Raw genomic sequence first — 23933 nt, forward strand, 5'->3', positions numbered from 1 at the left:
CTAAGCTGAATGAGGGAGAAATATACTCACAGCATGGTCTGCCTGGGGGAATTCTACCACTTTAGCTTTTAAAATAATTTTTGGTTTGTTTTGCCACTTTTTTTTTTTTTTAAGTACTTCCTAGTATATAATGGATGTTTTTGTTTGACTTGCATCAAGAAACAATGCTCATTGGCCTAGTGCAGGGAATGCCAGACCTTAAACTAGAAAATTTATTGTGTGGTGGTGTTGTTTTTTTAAGAATGGGGCAAGAGAAGAGAAAGAAAGGGATTCAGCAGCTCCTGGTTATATGCACATGTAGACATTGGGGGTGAGAGGAAGAGCAGGCATGTTTTCAACTCTGCAATAAAAGCTGGTGAGAAGGGAATGGAAGTGCTCTTGAACCCTTCTCACTTTTATCTTCCATACTGAATCTGTAGATTTAAGATGGCAAGTCTCCAGAAAAAGAGGGTAAGCACTTCTTTCCCATGAAATGAAAGAAAGGAAGCCATCAACATCTTCACAAAACCTTTTTAAGGAATTAATCGATTAGTTTCATTATAAGTTTCAGGTTTGGGGGTGAAGGGGCAGTCTTTTGGCTGTTTCTTGTGGCATTCCTTGCTAGGATTTAAATGTTTTGTAATTATTTTGCAAAAATATTCAGAAAGAGCTATCATTAAATGCAGATCATTAAATGCGGAAGTGTGCCGGATAAGCATATGTAGAGTTAGGAGATAACTTCCCACCAAGTAATCGGTGTTCTTCCAATCTCTCTTAAACATTTTAGTTTAAATCTGTTTTCAAACACGACATAAAAACACTCTCTTAAGGTGCACCCTGTGTGGGTCTAATGCCAATGCTGACATGAATGAGGAGACAATTGGAGTTTGAGTCTTGTAAGCCCCCCACATTTCTGCTTTTGGAGGGAAGAGTCTAGGCCCTCTGTAAATGTAGCTGGGAATAATTGTTACAAAATAGTGCTCTGTCTTCAGAGATCTAGAGGATTGAGCTGCCTTTTTTTATTATAGTTCAGGTCACCCTGAGTATTGTAATTCCTGATGAAAAGAATTAGCAACTAGAAGAATGAAGTTCTGGCAAATGAACTATTATTAATTCGAACAACGTGCATACTGGGATTAAACCACACCGAGGTGCCAATGGTCTGATTGGCAAGGAAATACAACTAGATTTGAAGAACCTCAGAATTTGTAATGAGATATGCAGATGTTATTGATGTTAACTTGCTTTAATCTCTGTAATTTTGAAGCTGCTTCAGTTTTTTTTTGTGAGTAGTTTTATACTTATGGCATGGCATCTATAGTTAGTCTGACAAACAGTGATCACAGAGAAAAGAAAAAAATTGGTGTGTCTCTCTGAGTTTTTAATTTACAAACCACTTATTCCAGAGACTGCATCCTCATGAAACCACTGCCTAGCTATTGTATACCATATAGGTACAGAGATTGACGTTCTTAGGCGCTGCTGCCAATATCCAAGCCCTATGAAAGAAATGGCAAGCTGCCATATGTGATTAGAGGGATTACGCTACAACCAAAGGAAATCACTCTTTTTCTCTTCCAATTTTCAGTTGTTAACTTTTATCTTCTTTCTCTCACTGCCATTTTGTTCCCTTGTTCAGATTAAATTTTGTGTAGAACAGAACAATTGCCTGTATAGTCTTCAAAGCGACGGAGGTCTTGAATTCTTACCAAACAAGAATAAAGTTAAATGGCAGTTGGAGCCACGTTGACCAGCAAAGCAGATATTCCTGGAGAAAAGCAGAACTTTTCTCAAGTGCTTGCATTACTCTTGCTGCAGTTCTTCTTCCAGCTGACTGAAGATAGTTATATAAGGCTGTCAGTAAGAATATTTTAAGATTGCCACTATTTTGGCCATTAAAACCAACAGGGATCATCTTGTACTGTTGAGTAAAGTGTGAGCAAGGCTTCTTGTGTATCATATTTTATTTTTTTTTCCCCATTGTGACTGTTTTGAGCCATTGTCTGGTTCTATAATTGCACATAACTGTATTGTCATGAGTATTATACAGGAGAACACGTAGATTTATTACTGGAATAAAATGAAGCATTGCTGTGTTTGTAAGAGCAATGTGGCTTTATAGATATCCCCCTTTTCTGCAAAGGTCCTTGTTCCACCAACACTCCCCACAGCTAATAGCTAGATAAGAACTTCTCTACCTCCCACTGTCTAAACATACGTGTTGGCAAATATTGTTTTCTAAGTTAATCTCTGGGACTGCTGGAAATATGATATGCCATGTACACTTAGCTGTTATCATTTTGAAAATGTCTGATAACACCTCTTGAAAGAGCAGCTGGATTGGCTACAGATACACATGTCTCACTGAGTGATGTCTTCCATTCTGCTCCTTTGAGAATTAAAATAACAGTCCTTCTTGTGTTCGCTTTAAGTTCAGGCCCTTACCATTGCAGGCAACCCTGCTTAAAACTCTCTTGGATGATGACTTAAGTCCCTCTTGAAGTTAATAGCTTTTCTTTCTCCACTACTCAAGCTGAAATCCATAGTCCTCTAATCTTCTGCACAAATATGTTAATGACTGTCTTAAACTACTAGTGCTTGGGCCAACAGTAGTATTTACCTTAACAAGCTGTTCTCTGTCATGTATTTATAGAAAAATTATATTCTCTGGTGCTGAATTACCTGTGGCTGTGCTGAATAAATGTCAGCAGAGAATAAAATTTGTTCAGGAGGGTGATGATTTGTTTTTGTTGCAAAGCTATAGCTTGTAGGCATCATAGTCAGAGGTGCCATTACTGCCTAATGTCACCTCCCAGGGTGGTAGCGGCCAATTCTGCAAGGCTCTTACTGTTCTTAATGTCCTTCTTGGCTTCTTTGCTTCAAAATAAAGGGTTATTATTTTCCTGAGCATGGGTATAGGCTGAACTTTGTTTCTTCACAGAATGAGTTTCTCTGCAGATGTGAATTGTTATATTAAACAATTCTATTTATTTGTCTTCCTCAGCTTCTTATTGCTTTCCAACTCATCCTGGTTTCTAGCACTGATATGTTGAAACGGTGAAGAAATAAAGTTAGGAAAACCTGTAGCTTTTCAATGCATAAAACCATTCCCTCTCATTTGGAAGAGTCAGCAGATTACTTGTAACTAGATGCTGTTATGGGATGATGTATAGAGGTGAGTCACTGACCAACCATGTGCGCAGGGTGATTTGTCACAAACAGGGGTGCAAAAGCAACATAGAAGGTTCCATCTGAATATGAGAAAAAACTTACTTTGAGGTGCCAGAGCCCCGGAACAGGCTGCCCAGGGAGGCTGTGGAGTCTCCTTCTCTGGAGATATTCAAACCCACCTGAACATATTCCTGTGCGATCTGCTCTGGTGAAGCTGCTTTAGCAGGTGGGTTGGACTGGGTGATCTCCAGAGGTCACTTCCAACCCCAGCCATTCTGTGACTGGTTGTCACCTTCTTTCTCTTGTCAGAGGCATTGGCTGCAAGACATTTTCTGGAGCAGAGCTCTAGCAGCTTTAGGTCTACTGTACAAGGAACCCTTGAAAAGTAATTTTGCAAAGTAAAGTTAGGACACTATGAGATTTCTGCATGCAAAAAGAAATGTTGATTTGGCTGGAACAGCTGACTCTGGGATTTTGCTGTTTGTTTTCTGATCCTGTTGATGAACTTAATGTCAGCCAACTACTCCAACCTCTTGTTGTCCCTCCCTCATTGCATCCCATATGTAAACAGTGAGCAAAAACTTTGAAATCTAAACTATGATTGTAGTTCTTCTTAACTTTATATATCATAATGTTTGGAATGCAGTATTTGAATTAACCTTCCTCTTTTGTACTTGGGAGAAAGCAGTGGAGGAGCAGATAGAGCTCTCTGTAGGGTAACAAGTTTCTGGACAGGGTTGTCTTTCTGTTCTGACTTGTGTTCTGGAAAAATGTAAAGCCTTACTTAAAGGAATTGAGGTATATAACTGCCTGATAGGTTTTGAGCAATTTTATAAGATAAAATTTTTGAATGAATGCCTGGCCTATAGCATTTGGAATTTGTGACTGGCTTAAGAGTGTGTGTATGGGAAACTTCATTTTGGGTCTTCTTTCTGTTTCTTTTATTGCCAAAACATAGAAGCTTTCATGCACGAGTTACATAAAACATAATTTCTGTTTATTACAGGGATTAGAAATAATTCATGAAAGGGAACGTTTTTGTGTGGATTCCCGTAATTTAAGGTTTAAGAAAAAAATTATGCCAAATATCCCAAGACTCACAAATGTTGGTCTATGGCACATGACAGCCTTTCTCCAGAAATAGGTCAACATGGTATTTCTCTCGATTTTCATGACTTAATCAGTCTGACATGGATCTTTCAGTCTTGTTTGAAACTTAGGACTGAAAACTTGCCTGGCAAAGGAGAACTTCCTATTGAACTTGCAGTGGCACTGAACAGACTGCTGAGACCTCTTAAGTTCTTTTTTTGGCATGTATAGGGGATCTTAAGAGGAGAAAATGTTAAAAAAAGAAATCAAAAGCATTGAGCTTGGGGTAATAGCAGTGAGAGACCTGAAGTTGAGGGAGGGATTGTGTTTTTTGTGTTGTTCTTTTTTAATTTATATGTAAAGCCTTAGGTCTTAGAACAGATGCTGTACTCTAAGCCAGCAGTTTTTACTGTTTGTGCTTGGAATCAGTGCTTACAATTTTTTGCAGCAAGCCAGCCTTTCCGTTCACTGCTATCAGTTGGTCTCATGAGGTTGGCCAAGTCTACCACACACAGAAGTTTATGCAGAGACTAAGAACTGCTCTGGTTTCAGTTTGTGACTGGTGTAGTTTCAGTGGCTATAGACTTGTTATCATAGTGAAATGTGATACAATTTACTCTATATGGAAGATACGCATTAAAGGGGAGAGGGAAACCCAGCTGATCATTGCTAGTTCTTTTAACTGCCTATCTAGTGAGATCAGGGGCCAGTTTTTCAGGCTGTCAGACATGCCTTAACTGAAGTGTCACACTGTTAGCTTTGCAAAGGAACCTAAAGGGTCTCAGCTGCTTTACTCAGGACTAGGGAAGCTTTAAATCATAACTTTGTGTGGGAACCAAACCAACTAATACGATACCATGTACATCTGATTACAGGATGTGTGGAAATGGATCAGTAGAACAGAATTCATGTAGGATTCTACACTGAAGAGCTGGGAAGAGAATGTGTTGCAGTTAAGCCAGACATAGTAAGTATGTTAAAATTAGCAAAACACAGCTTTGTGAACTGTGGAAGTATATTGTGTGATACCTACCTGGAAAAACAAAAGGTTAAGAGCCTGCTGGGGTAGGTGGTATCTTGCATTGAGTGAAAATATAGTGGGAGTGCAACCTTAGTTGCAGAAGGTGCTCTACAGAATGGTGGTACCTGGGAAGTTTAGTAGCAGCACAGCTTACTGTGAGCTCCCACAGCCTGTGTGGGTGTTCATCCCTTGCAAACTGTTGTTTGGGGAGGACTGAAGTTCTGCTTCCACTAGTTTTATTAATTTGTATACTGTGAGATATCAGTGAAGCCTCCACCTTGTTTTGTAAATGCGGTCCAACTATTTCTCTTAGATTTTTAAGTTAATCTAATAGACGATACGACACTTTTTCCCTCAGCCTTCTTTAAACACAAAGACGTGGTAAGATGTCATTTCTGTAACACTTTAAGACTTGATTAACCTGAGGCAAGGAATGTGCCTGATTTACATGAAAAAATCCTTGATAATTCCATTTCAGAGCTGTCCAGGTTTTGTGGTTGCAACATAAGCTTCTGTGCACATGGTATTTAAAAGGGATATCCATACCTGCTCATAAGCTGGAGGAGTGCTGTTGCAGATCCTCAACAAATGTTGGATTATTGTTTGTTGGTAGCTCTATATTAAGCACTTCTTACTACTGCCTAATTGTTAAACTGTCATTCCTCTAAATATAAAGGAAGTTACAGATAGCAGGTTGCTTGAGATACTGTTATATCAACCTCATGGAACAAAATCACAATGAGCATCATAGAGTAAATAAATATGGGAGCCAAGCACCATCACATGCAGAAGGTGGTTGGTTTTGTTTTTTTTTCTTTATTCTTTTTTTCTTTTCTTTAGCAGGGGGGATAATCATTAACCTGGCTGCAGCTGCCTTCCACATCTGTAAGAAGTGCCATTATCTTTAGAGGTGAAGTTTCCCTTTGAGTAGTGCCAATGCCAATTATCTTGTTTAATCTCCTGGTTGAACTCTGTGGCCAGGGGAGCAAGTGCAATGACTTATTGCATGATTTTTGTGCTCGTTAGGTCAATGCACCAGACTGCAGCACCAGACTGCAAGGGCCTGAGGCAGACACACATGGACCTAAAGGGTTGTGATGGCAGCTGCCTAACAGAAACCTGTCCAATAACAATATCTGCTTCTCTTCTGTCTCTCAGCAGTTTGTCACTAGGGATGCTTCTGAGACTTAAGTTACATTCAAGCTATTTATTTCTTTTTCTGTCACTTCATTACATCCATGGTGCTGCAACCCTGAGGCACTAGGAGACTCTAGTCTAGATGTAGCTGGCTCCTCATCTGTGTCCTCCCACCTCTTTTTTTTCCTCTGAAGATTTTTTTTAATAAGAGGTTTTTGTCTTTGACAAGGATTGCCTTGTAAGTGAATAATCCTCTAGAACCATGACTTATAAAATGGAGACAGACCAGTATTTTAAATTAGTGCTTCTAGATATAGTTTGGTTTGGATAAAGCAGTAGGGTTCGTGTTACCACATGACTTCTAATTCCACATACTCAAGATGGTTACATAGAAATTATTTCACATTTATTCCATATGTCCTGTAGGACAGTGATTTGGCCTACATGAGATCATATTCCTGACATAATTATACAGTAGTGGTGGTAAAATGTAGTGGTTGTGAGTAAAAGTTACAGTTATATCTTGTAAAATAAATTGTTTTGCAGCCCATGGTGGCCATAGATACCCTGACTTTCTTTCCCAAAGTGGGGGTTGGTACAAAGGAAAGGGAAATGACTCATATGGTTCCCTTCCTCTTGACTTCAAGGTAACTAGTCAGAAAGGCATAGCAATTCTGACTCCATCCAGCAGCTTACAAAAGCTTCTAGAATGTTTAAAAGGTTTACTGTAACAAACTTGACTTTGTAAACCTGGTACCTGACCCTTCAGTGAGGAGTCATAGAGTAGTTTGGGTTGGAAGGGCCCTTCAAAGCTCATCCAATCCAACCCCCGCCATGAGCAGGGACATCTTCACCCAGATCAGGTTGCTCAGAGCCCTGTCCAGCCTGGCCTGGGATGTCTTCAGGCATCCACCAGTCTGTGGGTAACCTGGGTTTTAGTGCCCTCATTGTAAAAAATTTCTTCCTCATGTGTCACCTGAATCTCCCTTCCTTTAATTTAAAACCATCACTCCTTGTCCTGCGACAACATGCCCTGTTAAAAATCTGTCCCCATCTTTCTTATAGGCCTCTTTTAAGTACTGAAAGGCTGCAATAAGGTCTCCCAAGAGCCTTCTCTTCTTCAGGCTGAACAATCTCAACTCCCTCAGGAGTGTTTTGTGGTTTGCGGGGAAGAGCATTTTGGTCAGAAGTCTGTTACAGAATTTCCATTTGGAGGGGATTCTGAGGAAATATACTCTTAAATCTGCTACTTTTAGTTCTGAGTAGCATGTGAGAAGCTTTTATGAGTGATACACGTTTTTGTTAGAAATGGCAGGCTAAATCCTGCAGAAAGAAGCATTGCACCAGTTTGAGAACATGCTCCCCGAGTCTTGAACTGGATCACACAAATTCCTTTAGCACATTCCCAGACGCCTCCCATCTCACTGCTGCAGCATGTTATGTTTAGTAGGGTTCTGATTGCTTCCTTGGGGCTTTTCCTCCAGGGCTTGTGGTGACTGCTGCCTTTCTGATCTCCTGGAAGGGGAAAGGAGCCTTTGAAGACTTGGAGTGGGAAGATAGGTGTGGAGGGCAAGGCACAGATTGGTAGGAGTGGAGTAGGGTCCAAAAGTTCAATGGGCTGCCCTCATGAGATTATTCTTTTGCTCTGTTTGGTTGGTGACTTGCCCAAGATGCTGTCCTAGAAATGTGCTAATGAAAAGTAAACCAGAATGGCGAGCTCGTGACTTTTAGCCCAAGTGGTTGTGCTTTTCTTTTTTTCATTAAGTCTTCTGTTCATGGAGTTTAGGGAGTCTTTCTTTAAATACACAAAACCCAGCTTCTAGCTCTTGTCAAGAGATTTCATGGATGTGATCCAAGCCTACACTGGCAGAAGGTGAACACTGGAGATGCAGGTTGAGTTGCCTCACTCTGCAGCGTTGCTGTGAATCTGGGCTGCAAGCAGCAGTGAATCTCCAGAGATATCTTGCTCTTGTCTATCTGTATATGATAGTCATAGACACAGACTTCTTGTGTTCTCTTAAAGATAATGTCAATACTTGTGACTACACTTTTTTTCAAATTTTAAATGCATGAATGTGTTAAGTGTTCTTGATATCCCCCTCCCCGCTCTGTACCTTTCCCTCTCCTCCAAATTGTTCTGCTGACTTAAAGGACAACTTAAAATGCACTTATTTTAAAATGTATCATTTGAATAACACTGAATTCTTTTTTTTAGGGGGTGAGTTGTCATATTGGAATATATTATTTTCATGGCCAACTTGAACAAGAGGCCTGTAAAACAGGTCTGACTTGAAGTGACCATTTGAACTTCACAAAGCAGTTTAATTACATTGAAAGACTTGTTTCTTTTAATTAAAAATGCATACATAATCTACTTCCCTGATCCCTCATATTACAGCTTGTTCTTCCTTGTCTCTTTTTTAGGGGGTATTTTGTTTGTCCTTAAACGCTGGATATACTGGGTCAATGAACTGTTGTTGTAGGAAGCAGAGCTGAGAGGACAAGCTGAGAAGACATAATTGCAATGGCCAGCAGGAATGCAACACTTTCCCAAAAATCTTTCATCTAGGGAAGCATGCACATACTCTACTGCAAGAAAACAATATTGGGGCTCTTTAGACCACTGACTGTGACCTGGTCCATCTTGCTCAGTGCCCGCTGAAAAAATATTTCTATACCTATAAAGTAAACTACAAGACTATTCTCCTCAGCAGGATTTAAGATCTTCCTGACACTTTGCCAACCCTTCCACACACAACAAGATGATTGACCTGAGCTTCCTAACAGAGGAGGAACAAGAGGCAATAATGAAGGTGCTGCAACGGGATGCAGAGCTCAAAAGAGCTGAGGAAGAGAGAGTCAGGTAAGAGATACAGTGCCTTGGGCTGTCCTGGGAAGACCTACCCAGTTTGTATGCTGAATTACTCAGAGCACAGGAGTAGATAAAACCAGTCGTTGCTGATGGCCCCACATTCCACAGTATATATAGTTTATACTCTGGACTAGATTTAGTGTAGTGTCTGGATGAAATTTATCTACCACACAAACAATTAATTACTAGCCAAAAGACTGTTGATTTGGATCCTCACAATTCCCCGAGGGGCCAAGCACACTCGGTATGCACCTGGCCTGACATACATCTGGCTTGGTTTCCTCAGAAAAGGATTCGGTCTGCAAGTATCAAAACCTCTGCAAAATGAACTAATGTGTGATAAGTGGGGGGATTTGTTTCAGAAAGAGCACTAGTGTCCCAAACAAACAAAAGAGTCGGTATAGACGCAATCAGTAACATGTCTGAGTGAAGAAATATGTGGAACATTGGAGATCTGGTCCAGAGGAGGTATCAACACTGCTCCATTGCCAAGAGAAGTCCTTGCAATCTGTGGCTAAAGCAGATAATTGCTCCCTTTTTAATTTGTGGTGTCACAAATGAAGGGATGTTTTGTTATTCTGGAGTGTTTTGCATGCTGGGAGATTTTCCTAGAGCAACTCCTGGGGTAAGTGCCATGAACAGAGGTGTATGTGCGGAAAGCAGTGTTACCCGGATGACTTGACTTTGACAGAGCCATTTAAACAAGTACAAATAGCAGTGTAATAGTGATTTCAGCTAATACAGACAGCGACCTGCTCAAGAATGAGGATTTTGGTAATCAGGCTTTTTTTTAATGCAACTTGAGGAGTCGTTTTCACCATATAGATTTGTCTCCTACTTCAAAAGGCAGAAAACTGACTTTGCTGTAACAAAACGGGCATTTTCTTTACTGTAGGTATGAAAACACTTGCTTTCATCTTTGAATGGGTACATCAGTGCCAGGTCTGAAAGAACTCAAGGAAAGTAATTGTAGATGTGAGTTTGAAAACAGTATCTGGGGAAAGGAACTCTTCCTGGAACAGATAATCAAACAACCCACTCCCAGTAGTGGTCTGAAAGGGCTGTCGACAAGTATTTTTGTCTGTATAACTTCACTTTTGCCATTTGTAATTCTAGTTCAAGAGGGTGTGGTGGAAAATGCAAGGGACTGCACGTTGTAGCAGCCTGTAATCAACATGTTTGTTTCTACAATAAAATGTCTGTTCTGGTTTCTGAATATTATAACTTCTGAAAAGCTGGAAGCTTATGTATGGAACTGATTTTTCTGCCTAGATGTGGCATATGGAGCTTGCTTTTTGTATATTATATATTACAACACTACCTTCAGCTAAGGAGATGCAACATTTTGGTTTGAATTCTGCAGCTTTGCACACCTGGAAGATTCCAAGAGCTGGGATCAAATGTCATCATACAAACATCACACCCTGACAAGGTGTTATTTGTATGTGTATATAACTGAAGTCTTTTAATGTGATCTTTTTCCCTATCAAAGAAATTCTGAGCTTTGAGAGGTGTCCTAATAACCTGTACCATGTTCCTGGGATAAACTGGTAACATGACAAAATCCTCTTTGAGCAACATCTTAGTGGAATTTTACAAATCACCCACTAAAGTCCCTTCTCTGCTAGTAGCTCCTAATATTGATTATCTGTATTAAAACTGTGCTGATATTTTTGGGAACAGCATGCCTGCTTCTTCTTTGACCTCTTCTGAGCTCTGTCCCAAAGCAACAAGGATGTTGAAATTTTCTCCTTACGGATAAAAGGGTGATGAAGAAATCTCAGATGACAAGAGGGTGTGATGCAAGAAAATCAAAAGACATTGCCTTCTTTTTTTATTCCTAGGGCAAGAAATACCTCTTTTTGCTTCATTACCCCAGGAGCTGCTGCCAGCCCCTGAATGGCAATATTACTGAGGGGAGGAAAACCAGCATAAAATGGGAGAGCTGAGTGACAGCTTGTCAAGACTAGGAGTCATTTTTCAGCATATTGCCAACTTATTCATTTGGTTGTCCTCATTCCTGTTCAGGAATCTCACACATAGCTGAATTCCCTGGCAGCAGCTCCAGCGTAGCCCCAAACTCTTTTTACAGTTGTGTAATTCAGAGTTAACACAGTTTTTGGCCCTTTCTGGAGACAGTAACACAGAACAGAAATATCTCAAGGCCTGGGTTGTGGCTGAGTGACTCTTGTGTGGTGTAGCAGCCGGCCCTTGGCACCAGCACGTCTGAGACACAGAACTGTTGTGGTCGCCTTTGTGCCATGGTTCCATGCTGTGGCTTCTTGGCCCTTTCCCACAGAACCTCCTGGCATTGCTCTCGTGGGCTGTGCTGGGGATTGTTTGCTCGTTGTGTACAATGAGAGAGGGTAAGTGATAGGGAAATTATGTGTTTGTGTGCTGGGTGGTGGCACCGTGTGCCAAACCCCTTTAATACGTGCATTGGTGTTACATTGCAAAAATAGAGAAAGCTTCAGTGGGCTGGTTCTGCTGGGCGCTACGTACGTTTCACCTTTCTGATAACATTCCGTGTGTGGCTGTTGGAACCCCAGCATAGATGGTTTCTTGATTCCGGTCAGTTTTAATAGATATCCTCTTCAGTCGCTTTTCAAGGCAGTTTTCCTTACATTGTAGGCTGTTAGAAGGAAGGCTTTTTTGTTGTTTGTTTGATTGCTTCTTAGGATGAGATGTATTTAATGTATTGGAGTGAGCCGAATATTGGCATTGGGGAAACTGGACTTACCATTATAGTGTGAAAATAACATTCAATGACAGTCTCCAGAATACATTCTTAAAATCTTCATAAAATACTTTTCTGTTAGATGTAACCATTTTGAGGGTTCACTTCAGGTTCTTGGTCGTCTTAGGTCGTTTAGTGCTAGAGTTAGGTTAGGTTATGGTTGGACTTGATGATCCTGAGGGTCTCTTCCAACCAAAATGATTCTATGATTCTGTGGTTTTGAACATGGGTGCTGATTCAAGTTTAAAGGGCTGGTTGAAGACAGAAGAGTTTAAAGATGTTGTCTTAGAGGTGCTGTCAAAGCTAACCTTGTTTCTGAAAAGTTACCCATTTTTCCCACTCTGCCTCCAGTGTATTTTTTCCAAAGGTTCTAGAAATTTTCCAGGTGTGTCCTCAGTATCCACTCAGATGACTGTGGCAGCTGGGTAGTGTCTGCATAGTTAGCTAACTAGGCACCAATTATAACTTCATAATTCTGAAATATCGCTCTTTTTCATTGCCATACAAATACCTAGGGACTCTTTTTTTTAAAGCTAAATCTCTGCAAAAATGATTATTTTACCAGTTCTCCATCCCTTCTTCTTATAAACCTATTAAAATATATTATTTGCACTATTTCATGATAAAACTTTGGGCATCTGTGAATGAATGGAAAAATAATGCGGAAGAGATGCGGTTTACAGGCAACACAAGAGCATGGTATATCTGTATGTGCTCTGCAGTCGGGGCTGGTCAGTAAACAGAACGGTGTTTGTGTGTCTAACTGAGGTCTCTTAGGCTGGTCATCGTCCCTTCTGAGCCACTTTGAATTTTTATTGAAAGCTTGCTTGGGCAAGGGGTGCCACAAACAACAATCACTCCCTAAATGTAGAGGTAAGGATATGTTAAGATCCTGTCAGAGCATCCCCTCTAGTAACATGATTCTAAGGTTCTTCTCAGGGTACTGATGTTATCCGTAAGCCTTAGTGGATTCAGATAAGTCTAGTAATAAGCAAGTATGACGACTAAGAAGATAAAGCCTACAATTCTTGTGAAGCTGACTTTGAAAACACATTAGAAAAAAACCTGAACTTGCTTTGCAGCGTATTTAATAGTATTTTTAGGTCATACATTTGTGTCAATGAGAAGTTTGCTTACAATGTGAGCAAGGCTTTTAAATCTGAAATTAATTCTACCCGTGGTGATTAAAAAAAACTCTGCAGATGGATTAACTGCAAGAGACTGAGAATTAAGTGACTTGGACTCTTTCACTGAGAATTCAAATGGTGAGATATTAGTATCTCCTCTTGTCAAACAGAGCATCTGTGCTCACACACCACTTAGCCATATTATAGGAGAAGTGGAAATTAATTGCTAATTAAATGAAACTCATGCTATTTTTATAACTAGTTCTGAAATCATATATTTGTGTCTAGTGGTCGTACCAGGGACTTCTGATTAACTTTTAACAGGCTTAATTGTTAGTAAGTATAATGTACTGATGGTCAAAGCGTATATGTGAGAGTGTGCGCTTAGAAGATTGTCTTCAGCCGAGTCAGGGACATCCTGTAAACTCTTTCCTTGTGCCCTTAGCAGACTGATTCCTTTCTAGCTGGGCAGGTCTGTTGAAGGAGAAGTAGCTCCATCAAACTGGGAACAACCTGGGGGACTCCCCCAAAGGAGCTGGAGGATAAGACAGTGCTTACCTGCTGCCCATTCCTTCCTTCCTTTGCTTGGCTTTGGGTAGTGGTTGTGTGAGATGAAAGCAGCTCAGAGACGTTTCCAATTGCCAAAGACAGAGGAGGTCCAGCATGTCAATTCACCAACAACTTCTTTTCAAATAAATTAAACTTTGTCTAAAAAAATTATATATATATATATGTATGTATGTACATTAGCTTTAGCAGTTTAAAAATGGCATTTTTTTTTTCTCAGATTCTTGGTTTAATGTGATAATGGGGCAGGATTTCTGAGGCATTTTGCAATAATCAAAGTATCAGGTGGCACTCACAGCTGCAGATTTCTCAGGTATGTAAGTACCTTGAGATGAGACATTCCTCTTTGGGGTGTAAGGCACACCTGTCTGGGTGGAAAAGGATACGCTTGTGTCTGCTGGAATAATTCCCCCTTACAGACATTGCTTAGCGCCAAGTGTGATCTAACAAATAGAGGGTGACTGTTCAGGAGACAGAGCAGTTTTATTCCCTTGCAAAACATGTGTGCCAGTATTTATCCTTTTTAACAAAACCAACTGATATAAGAATTATTGTGGGTTTGGTTGCGAGGTTGGTTGTTGTGGTCCAGAGATTTATTTAAAATAAAACAAACACCAACCCCCCTTCCCCAAAATGACCACCCTATTCTGAGTGAACTCCTTTTTTGCTTAAGTCTTTGTTTGTCACTGGACAGACAAAAAAATAAGTGGGTATATATCCTCCAGAAAGTTTTTCTGCATCCTCTATGGTTTCTGCCAGGTTCACAATACCGAAGTAACAGCGAACGACCTTGGTCTCAGCCCACTCTGTGAAGAGCCAGTAAGAAAAGCAGGACTGTTCTCATCTTAATCTGGTGAAATAACTGGGGTTAAGACCTTACTTACTGGCCTCGGTAAGGAATGTGGCATTGGACTATACTGGGAACTGGGCTGATACCTTTTCTTCCCAGTATCGATTGCTAACTTCTCTACTAGTAGCAGATGGATTTTTTGAGTGGGTGATGCTTGTTCGGAAGAGCTAATACAGCAGGGTGGATGGAGCTCATTTTGTGTGGTAGAGGAGTGCGCTTAAGGGAAAAAGTGGATACTAATAAGGCTTTTTTAACCTCCAAACTGGGTACTCCTCAGTAAGTGTGATCTTCACTACAGCACAAAAACCATCTTTGCAAAACTTATCACATTTGTACCTGGGACTGTGCTGTGTTATTGAGTGCCAAACTGAAGCCTTTGTCTTCAGAGTACATTAGTCTTGATTTGTAGCTCACCTGAAATCCTAAAATGCAACTTATTTAGCACAGCATAAATTTGCTGACAGATTGAGGAAAGCTATGATGCAGGCTCTTCTGCTCTCCTACAGTATGTGTCCTGTGGGTTGCTGTTTGATATGGGCTGTTTTTAAGCTTTATACGTCTACTTTTAAAGCCTGTGAAGTACTGGGAATGCCATGTTTGAGCAGAACCTGTGAGCAAATGCACGTACATTCTAGCAACCTCTCCTCTCCAGGCTCAGGTTGTCCTCTACTGCTCTCCAGGCTGACTCTAATACCACAGATGTGTTGTCACAGGATAGCTGTTCCCTCCTTGTGGTGGATTTGTTTGTTTGGTGTTATTTCTCTTTTTTTTTTTTCTTTCCATAGCAGTTTTATTTGTATAGTGCATGAAAAGGGAGGGGAGGCCACTGGGGACCTTCTATGCAAACCCTTTAAAACTGGGAGACAAACTAAACAGTAGGAGGCTGTAATAGAAATGAAACAAGTGGAAGCTAATAGAAACTGAAGGCTGACAGACCTTGAAAGGCTCCTACATCCTGTACTCTGTAAGCTCAAAAGTCTTGCTACAGATTTCCTGAATGGAATAAAATTAAGCTTCCATATAGTAAGAAATGCCAAAATAAATGTATGTATTCTGTGTGTCTGCATAGGGAGTATCTAATTACATGATTTATAATGGATTACTTGTAAAATGAAGCTTATTTCAAACTTGACAGCGCAGCTACTAATAGGAGAATAAGTCTGAGTGTAACTGCAGGTCACGTAGCAGAAAAGCATATAAAAATGAAGGACTCTGGCTTCAGTGCAGAATATATATGGTTTAAATGAACTATGGGGACAACATGCCAATCTGATGACACATATGTGGCCATCATATAGGAGAGAAAGGATGTATAGCAGCATTAAGCTGGTCAGTGTGTTTCACAAGCGCTTGCTCAGCACAGAAGCTACGGTCATGGTTTTGGTTCCAGATTCTAGTGGAGACCATGTTTCAATAGCAACAGAGCTGCCTGCTGTCACTTCTTCCTCTTCCTGTCTCACACCTATGAGCATGTAACTCATTCATTTTAATGCTCCTGGCCTAGATATGTCTGTTTCCCCTTCTGACTTCAGAATAAATGTCAGTTTGTCTTGGTAGCCATCAAGACTTGTGCTGACTACAGCTCAGTTAGTTCTCTGAGGATCCAAAAGCAAGACTCTAGCTGAGATTAATTAATCAGAGTGTTGTTAGTAGACATAACACTCCTATTGGCCAGTAAGGCCAATGGCATCCTGGGGTGTATTACAAGGGGGGTGGTCAGTAGGTCAGAGAGGTTCTCCTGCCCCTCTACTCTGCCCTGGGGAGACCACATCTGGAATATTGTGTCCAGTTCTGGGCCCCTCAGTTCCAGAAGGACAGGGAACTGCTGGAGAGAGTCCAGCACAGGGCAACAAAGATGCTGAAGGGAGTGGAGCATCTCTTGTGTGAGGAAAGGCTGAGGGAGCTGGGGCTCTTTAGCCTGGAGAAGAGGAGGCTGAGGTGTGGCCTCATTAATGTTTACAGATATATAAAGGGTGAGTGTCACGAGGATGGAGCCAGGCTCTTCTTGGTGACAACCAATGCTAGGACAAGGGGTAATGGGTATGAACTGGAACACAGGAGGTTCCACTTAAACTTGAGAAGAAACTCCTTCTCAGTGAGGGTGACAGAGCCTGGAACAGGCTGCCCAGGGGGTTTGTGGAGTCTCCTACTCTGGAGGCATTCAAGACCTGCCTGGACACCTTCCTGTGTAACCTCACCTGGGTGTTCCTGCTCCAGCAGGGGGATTGGACTGGATGAGCTTTTGAGGTCCCTTCCGATCCCTGACATTCTGTGATTCTGCCCAAAACCTTGCTATCCAAAGAGACCCCCAAAGGCAAGAATTGAAGAGGTGTTGGTGATGAAGTATCATGATTACAAGGATGGAGAAAGGGTGCATAACCCCATTGGTTTCCTTTATTCTTCTAGTACGGCCCTCAACCAGTCGAAAAGCTTATTGCTTTATTGGTTAAACCAATCAAATATTAAATTATTTATTTCGAAAGTCATATGTGTGCATATTCTCAACTGGGCACTGCCCATTACAAATATTTTGGGTGTAGCTGTCTAACAAATGCCAGAACAGATCTTTTTTTCCCTACAGCTTATCTAGATATGTGCAGACCAAAGAGGTGCGCTTATGGAGAGTGGAATGGTTAAATAATTACTTCTTTTGCCTTCTAAACCTTTTATGGCTGTTTCCCATTCTCAAACAAGAAGAAAACCTAATCAGCAAGTCTGACAATTATAATGCCTGGTCTAATATTTTTTTTTTACTTCTGTTCTTGCATGAGTGATATTACAAAACGTTTTGGAAGGTGTTTGTGTTCAGAAAGAAACCTAGAACCTAAATCCTTTGTCATATTTAGTTGGTTTAGGGTCTGTTGTTATGCTTACAGCAAATAGAATTAAGGATAAATTCCTCAAAATCCTCTCTGCTTTCACCTTCTTCACTCGTTTGATATTTCATTTGCAGCAGGGAGGTTTTAGAAGTGGATTTGTAGTGAAGGTGGTGGTATCAGGCTTTGAAAAACATTTATTTTGCCACCAGTCACTGGGGTGCATTTTCCTATGTTCAGAATAGGGGGTGTGAGATGGCAATGAATCTCTTCAAGCCAAATATAGACCCAGATTTAAACACTTCTTAGTTTGTCACAAGAAGTCCCATAATGTGCTGACGCCACACAAACTCTCCTGTCTTAAAAGCTCAGTTGGAGCTGTTGATTGAGGAATAAGGCAATAAAAGAAGTTATTAACATGTCAGTTGTTACATCTTGCAAATTCTGTGGTGGTTTGTAATATGGGCTATGAATAAGGGGGGGCACAATGGCAGGAATTAAGAGACACTGAGGAGACATAGTTGAACAGTTTTAGATACAGGTGTGTATTGCTAGATAGCGTTTCAGTAAAAAAGAAAGAGAAGCCATTATTAACTTGCCCTAAGATGCAATGCGCTATCACGCTGGCTTACAAAGCATAAGATAAAGCACTTTGGATTTGCTGACAGGCTCTGATTATATCAGAGCTGATTTCCTGCCTTATAGTGGTACCTCGTGGTTTAGCCCTCTATAAGGTATTCTGGAGATGGGGAGATACAGCTCGGTTAATACACATGCAGATTTTCTGTTTGCCTACAGAGTGCTTGACAATTGCTTTGTACACTTGTTCAATGTATTTTCATGTGTACTTAATGCCCTAGTGGGATGAAAAACTTGTCATCTTGCCATCAAAAAGATTTCACCTAGGCCTAGTGGAAAAATCATATTAAGTAATAGGGGAACTCAGGCTTATTTTAGAAAAAGATTTTAGAGTGAATTCCTTGTAACAATGTGCCTTCATTTTCTTGAGTTTAATATTCCTATGGAAGAAACAGGCACTAGTTGTGTTATAACTTCAGGCTGTTTCACTCCAAAAGCTGCAACATAGACCAAGTGGCATTTCAACAGACCACTGAGGGGCTCCAGAACACAGGCCTACATCATATGTAAAGCTGATATTGAATTTTCTCCTACTTGCAAACCTGGGAACTGAGCCTGCAATCTGAATCTTAATCTGGATGCCTACTGGTTCTTTGGTCACCAAGAGGAAAAGGATGTAATGACAACTTGGTTCGTCTCTTTCTGTTGACTGGGGAGCTGGCTTGGAATCAGCTGTTGGCTTCTAACCTTGTTGTGCTGTGCTGGGAGGTGTACGTAGCAGTGGAAAACCATGGCTGCAGCCTGATTTCTTCACAATTCCTTTCAAGGTAAACCGCAATCTAAATCTAACGCCTAGCTGTGAAACAGGCCCACGAGTGCGAGCGGTTGGATATTACTGCTAACGGCTGCTCACAGCAGAGCTTGAGAATTCAAGTTGCATTGCAAAGAATCCCAGCTGTAACCTCAACAGCTGTTTTTGCAACAAGTCTATGATGTGTTGGTGAACACAGGCTTCTTAAAAGCTTTTTTCCCAGCCAAGACCTTGAACTAATTTTCTTTCTGATCATGGAAATCTGTTGCTTTATTTGTGGCTGGCGAATGCCTGGGACTAGCTTGAGTATTTTTGTTGCTCTTAATTCCTCAAAATGATGGGACTGAGAGGCTTAATACTTCTCTTGAAGAGACGAGTAAGCCAAGCTAACAAAGGTCAAATGCTGTCAAGATGTAAAGGCAAAAGAATTAGTTTTTAAGTCAGCTGCTGTGAGCTTGTGTCACTTCTTGCCATAGAGGCCTAATCACTAAACGGATCACTTGTAAAGGAAATACTGGGGAAACAGAGAGCACGTTTATACCTTTGTTAGCAAGTGTAATTGTTTCCTGAAGTGCAGAAAGCCTGTTGAGCTGGTGGAGTTGAGCTACACTAACTTCCATAGGCATGGGTGGGGGTGAGGTGCGTGACATTCACTTCCAGCCCAAATGACAGTGGCACTGGCCATAGGTGACATTTAATGAGAATCTAGAGCCACGACCAATCCACGCCTCTGTCCTACTTATGTTAATTAGTTGCAGATCTGAGAGCCCAACAATCAGGTAATTAGGCTGACATGGCTGAGAGCCCTGGGGTCCTGTCCACTTCTATGGTGATTTATCATCTGAGCTGACTGGTAAAGTCTCCTACCGCAGCCCAGTTTCAGTGGTTGAGCACAAAAGGGGAAAGGTGTGAGCAGCGTCTGGGGTAAAAGGGTTGAAGCAAACAAGGCGAGAGCCTTGAATACTTGTCCTGTGACTCAGTGCCTTCCCACTAGAGAACCTCCCTTGCCATGTGTTGTCATACTGCCCCAAAGCACCAGCTGAGGTCAGAGCTCTGTTGCCTTGCGGGCTGTGCAAATAGCTGAAAAGCCAGTCCCTAGCCCTGAGGAGCATCTGTTCTGAGAAGACAAACAACGCATGAGAAAAGAAGGTGAAAGGGAGAAGCAATCATCTGTGTTAAAAAGTCCTTACGTGCCATATTTCCACTATTCCTGCTGGCGGTGTTCATAAACTGGCTGAGCAATGAGGAGTTGGCTCAGACCTGAGTCATGTATTTGCTTGAGGACAGAGAGAAGCTACTGCTGTGTTCCTGTTCCAGCTAGGAAGACCTGCAGCACATAAGTGTCTGTTTTGGCTCTTAGAGAAGCACAGTTATAAGCGACAGAGAGGGCCAAATCGTAAATTGCCCAGTAACGCTATGGACTGTTGAATCTTGGCACTAAAAATGGCAGCGGTGACCTCAACTCCTGGCAGCCTCAACTGTGCGTAGCTCATTTGAGACAGAGAAGTTGTTCACACACCTGGGAGGGACTGACTGTTGACAGTACTTTCAAAAATAAGTTTAGGTATTCAAATTCTAACATAGCTGATGCATTCAAATAAGCTTTTTCATTTCTGGCCATATGAGGATGAAGGAGAAGTTGAGTGATGGGTGAAAATGACCCCTGTGGGAGTTGGGACTGGCTCAGTGTCCCGTCTCTGCTGTAAAAGGTTGTCTGTACTTGACAGCCAAATGTGCAGCCTATAATAGAAGGACTGTCATAGCAACTACTTGATTGCACTAGAAGTTCCTTCTCTTAAAGTCATGAGCAATATAAAACTGGCATGAACCTCCTTGGGATTGGACTAGATGATCTTTAAAAGTCCCTTCCAACCCAAACCATTCTATGATTTGCCATCAGGCCTGTGGCACCATCCCACAGTAACGTGGACTGTGTTTAGTCTAAAAGCCTCTGAGTAACTTGATTTGTTTTGATTTCCTATTTGAGTTCTGTTATTAGCTTCATTTGTTAAATGAAAGGGCATGAATGCAGAAGGTAAGTGAAACCTGACTTGACTTTTTTGTTTAAATACTCTCTAAATCTGTGCAGTAACCTTCCTGGTCTGCAGGAGGGTTAGTCTCCAGGCCATGTAAAAGCTTATGCCGTATGTGTTATATGTCTAATGAGGAAAGAAAACAATCTCTTAAATTTCAGATAGCAACTCTTCATTCTGTTAAGGTATGCTTCATAAAATCAGGTGACTCTGAAGCCTGAAATAAAATTATTAAGAATTTGCTTTATAGTATTTAAAATGGCTGCAGTTCATGTGATGGATACATGTAACTATTAAACTGCACAAACTTGTTTTATTGTTTCTTCCATGTGATGCTGTCTTCCTTTGTAACTCATTGCATTCATATAAGGATTTTTGTGTAACCTATGGAAAAAAATGGCACCATCTTTCCAGTGCAATTTTGGAACGTGTGTGTAAAAGCAGTGCTGTATGAACAGCCTGAAAAGGTGCCTTCTCAGCCCCAAAACAGCCATGAACTTAATTTTAGCACAGATCTCTTATATGGCCCTGCTAGCTTATCTCGGTCTGTAACCTTGGAAAACTGGAGGCAAGAAGTCAAGATCTACAGATACTGGAGACTTCTCCAGGGCTGTGTCTGCTTGCAAGCTTATCAGAGCAAAGCATATTGGTTCTTCAAGGGTTACTTTGGTGCTCTCAGGGTAGTGAAGCTGAGGCTCTTCCCTTTCCAGCTCGTTGTCATCCTTCATAATTAAATGAGGAGAGTAGCAGGTCAGAAGACAGAAATAACATGCTGAAATGGTGTTTAAAAAACGAGAAGAACAATATATATATATAAAATATATATATATAACCAACCAACCACCCCTCCCCGCCCTGACAAAAACCCAACAAAAATCCCCAAACAAACACTCACACACCTTTCCTCTGACTTTCATTCTATTCACACAGGTAAGTAGACCGTGTGCGTATCTCATTTTTTAAAATTTTATTTTATAATTTTCCCCCTCCACAGGCATTTACCAGAAAAAGTCAAAGACGATGTTCAGCTAAAGAATATGAGCGGGCAGTGGTTTTATGAAGCGAAGTCAAAGAGGCACAAAGATAAGATACACGGAGCAGATATTATTAGGGCCTCCATGCGACGGAAGCCTGCCACTCTTGGTAAGCATTTGGTTTATATTTTGTTTTGGAAAGGCTGGCTCTTACTTAGCGAACCTCAGACACTGTTGTCTGTGAAATACAATACCGTAAGCTTTCCTCTCCCCCAGTGTATTAAAGAGAGAATTCTGGGTGATGACTCTTCATAAGAGGGACTGGCTTGTGTTTATGTGTAGGACTAAAAGCTTCTGCACTCCTGGATTGCCTTCTTATTTCCATTTTTGAGGGTTTGTGAGCTACCCTGGAACGTGCAAAGAAACAGACTGAGGAGAAATGGCTCCTTACTATGGATTTCCAAGATTTTGTGTGCTCAGTTTGAGACCTCTGAGGCTTAATTTATATAATTTATATATTTTTTTTTTTTAGTTGTAAGGACACCAGAGGTACTTCAAGTTGGTTTGAAATGGTGGGCACCATGAGATAGCAGCTCTAACTGGTATCCTGTGACCACGTTATTTCTGAATGCACCCACCATCTCTCACATCATGATGAGTGCACTCAAATCATGTGTTAGAAACTTTACTTAAAGCCAACTGTGTCCATGTGCTGGGTAACAGTTGCAGACTGCGGTACAAAGAGGTAGGAGTATATAGTGTAAATTGAGATGCGTTGAGAAGCTTGGTGCTCACTTGATAATATTCAGAAACTTGTTTAGAAAAAACAGAATGTGGGAAGATAATGCATTATGTTTAATATCAGAAGCAAATCCAGTGTTTTGTTTGGAGAGAAATAAAACAAAAGAACAGAACATAAGAGCCGATCTACTGAACCAGACTAAAAATCTCATCTCCTGGAGGCTCCAAGGCCAGACCAGCCTGCAGCCAGTTGCACCTCAGATGTTTTGAAACAGAGGAGGCATTTCTGGATTATTTTTTCTCACATTAATTTGTTCAAGAAGTTCTGCAAAGCCAGGCGTCCAACATCCCCTGTGTTCTGTCTCGAGGCATTTTTAAATGAAGGCTTTTCACATAAGAAGTGTCCTTTTCCTTTTCTGGTTTTGAACTGATCACCATTAACGTCATCCCTGGGAGACAAGGTGAACAGTTGATCTATATTCACATAAGCAAATAGTATATAGGTTTTTATAGACTTATAATATAAATTCTATCATAAATCACTCAGCACCTGACTTTTTAATCTGAAAAGTCCCAGCCTATTTTATTTTTCTTCATTCAGGAAGTTACTTTTTCTCCTTAGAGAAATTGACCCCCATCCCTTCTTAACCTCCTCTAGTTCTACTAAACCCTTTTGACTTAGAAAGGCAAGACATATTATTCTCACAGATTGTCTGAAATTTTCAATCCTTATGCTTTAAAATTCTAATAAGGGATTTTACTGTGTGATAGTGAAGCGAGTAAGGTACTTCTATCAATTCTCTGAATGGGCTACAGCTTGCTACTTTCTGTAGGTTTTGTAACTACAATTTAGCCTTATTTTCCTGTGTCTAATCCTGCAGCCTTCTCAACTCCTATATTCCCAGAGATGAGTTTGGACAATGGCAGTTTAGTCAGTTTGAGGTTACTGTGTGATGGTTTTGGGTTTTTAAGTTAACAAGAAAAAGCCTGAAACAGAAAAGAATGTGAAAATTCTCAGGTATTTAGTGCAGTGTGGTTGTGGGTTTGGCTGGTTTTGGACTTGAAGGTTATGAAAATCAGTTGTAAAATTCTACCTAAATTTTACAGTAACATATAGTTTAAAGGAAAGTACTTAAAGCCGTGTTATCTTAAAGGAAAGTTAATTATTCCCAGTCTTATTACTTGAACAAAGGGGCGTGATAGTGCATTCAGAACTATGTGCAATGGCTTGGTTTCAATGACTCATTAGATATCAAGATATTTTTGCTTGCAATCATGAATAGCAAAAGTGAGAATACAAATCTTGCTTCTTTTTACACATTAAGGAATTCCTTATTTCTAAACTGTTGGAGAAGTACAAAAAGCAGTAGCTGAAGCAATGTTAACTAACATTGACTCTGAAAGGGGTTATCAGAATAGGATTCTGTCC

The 23933-nt window shown here is 40.8% G+C and overlaps 1 protein-coding gene across 15 annotated transcripts in view; it reads left to right on the forward strand.

Annotated features, from left to right (window-relative positions):
- SYTL2 (synaptotagmin like 2) overlaps positions 1-23933 on the forward strand; it is a 62319-nt gene that overhangs the window by 7544 nt on the left and 30842 nt on the right. For 7 of the 15 annotated variants that reach the window (XM_021298769.2, XM_021298773.2, XM_065049752.1 and 4 more), the window contains 3 exons: positions 5115-5206; positions 8822-9260; positions 21784-21932. In XM_021298769.2, coding sequence (XP_021154444.2) covers positions 9160-9260; positions 21784-21932 — 250 coding nt within the window. In that variant the 5' untranslated portion in view covers positions 5115-5206; positions 8822-9159. Of the gene's footprint in view, positions 1-5114; positions 5207-6100; positions 6171-8821; positions 9261-21783; positions 21933-23933 lie in introns of all 15 variants that reach the window. The other 8 variants (XM_065049748.1, XM_065049754.1, XM_065049755.1 and 5 more) reach the window with 3 other exon arrangements.

Source organism: Columba livia, chromosome 1 (assembly GCF_036013475.1).
Source record: "Columba livia isolate bColLiv1 breed racing homer chromosome 1, bColLiv1.pat.W.v2, whole genome shotgun sequence".
Classification (NCBI taxonomy): Eukaryota; Metazoa; Chordata; class Aves; order Columbiformes; family Columbidae; genus Columba; species Columba livia.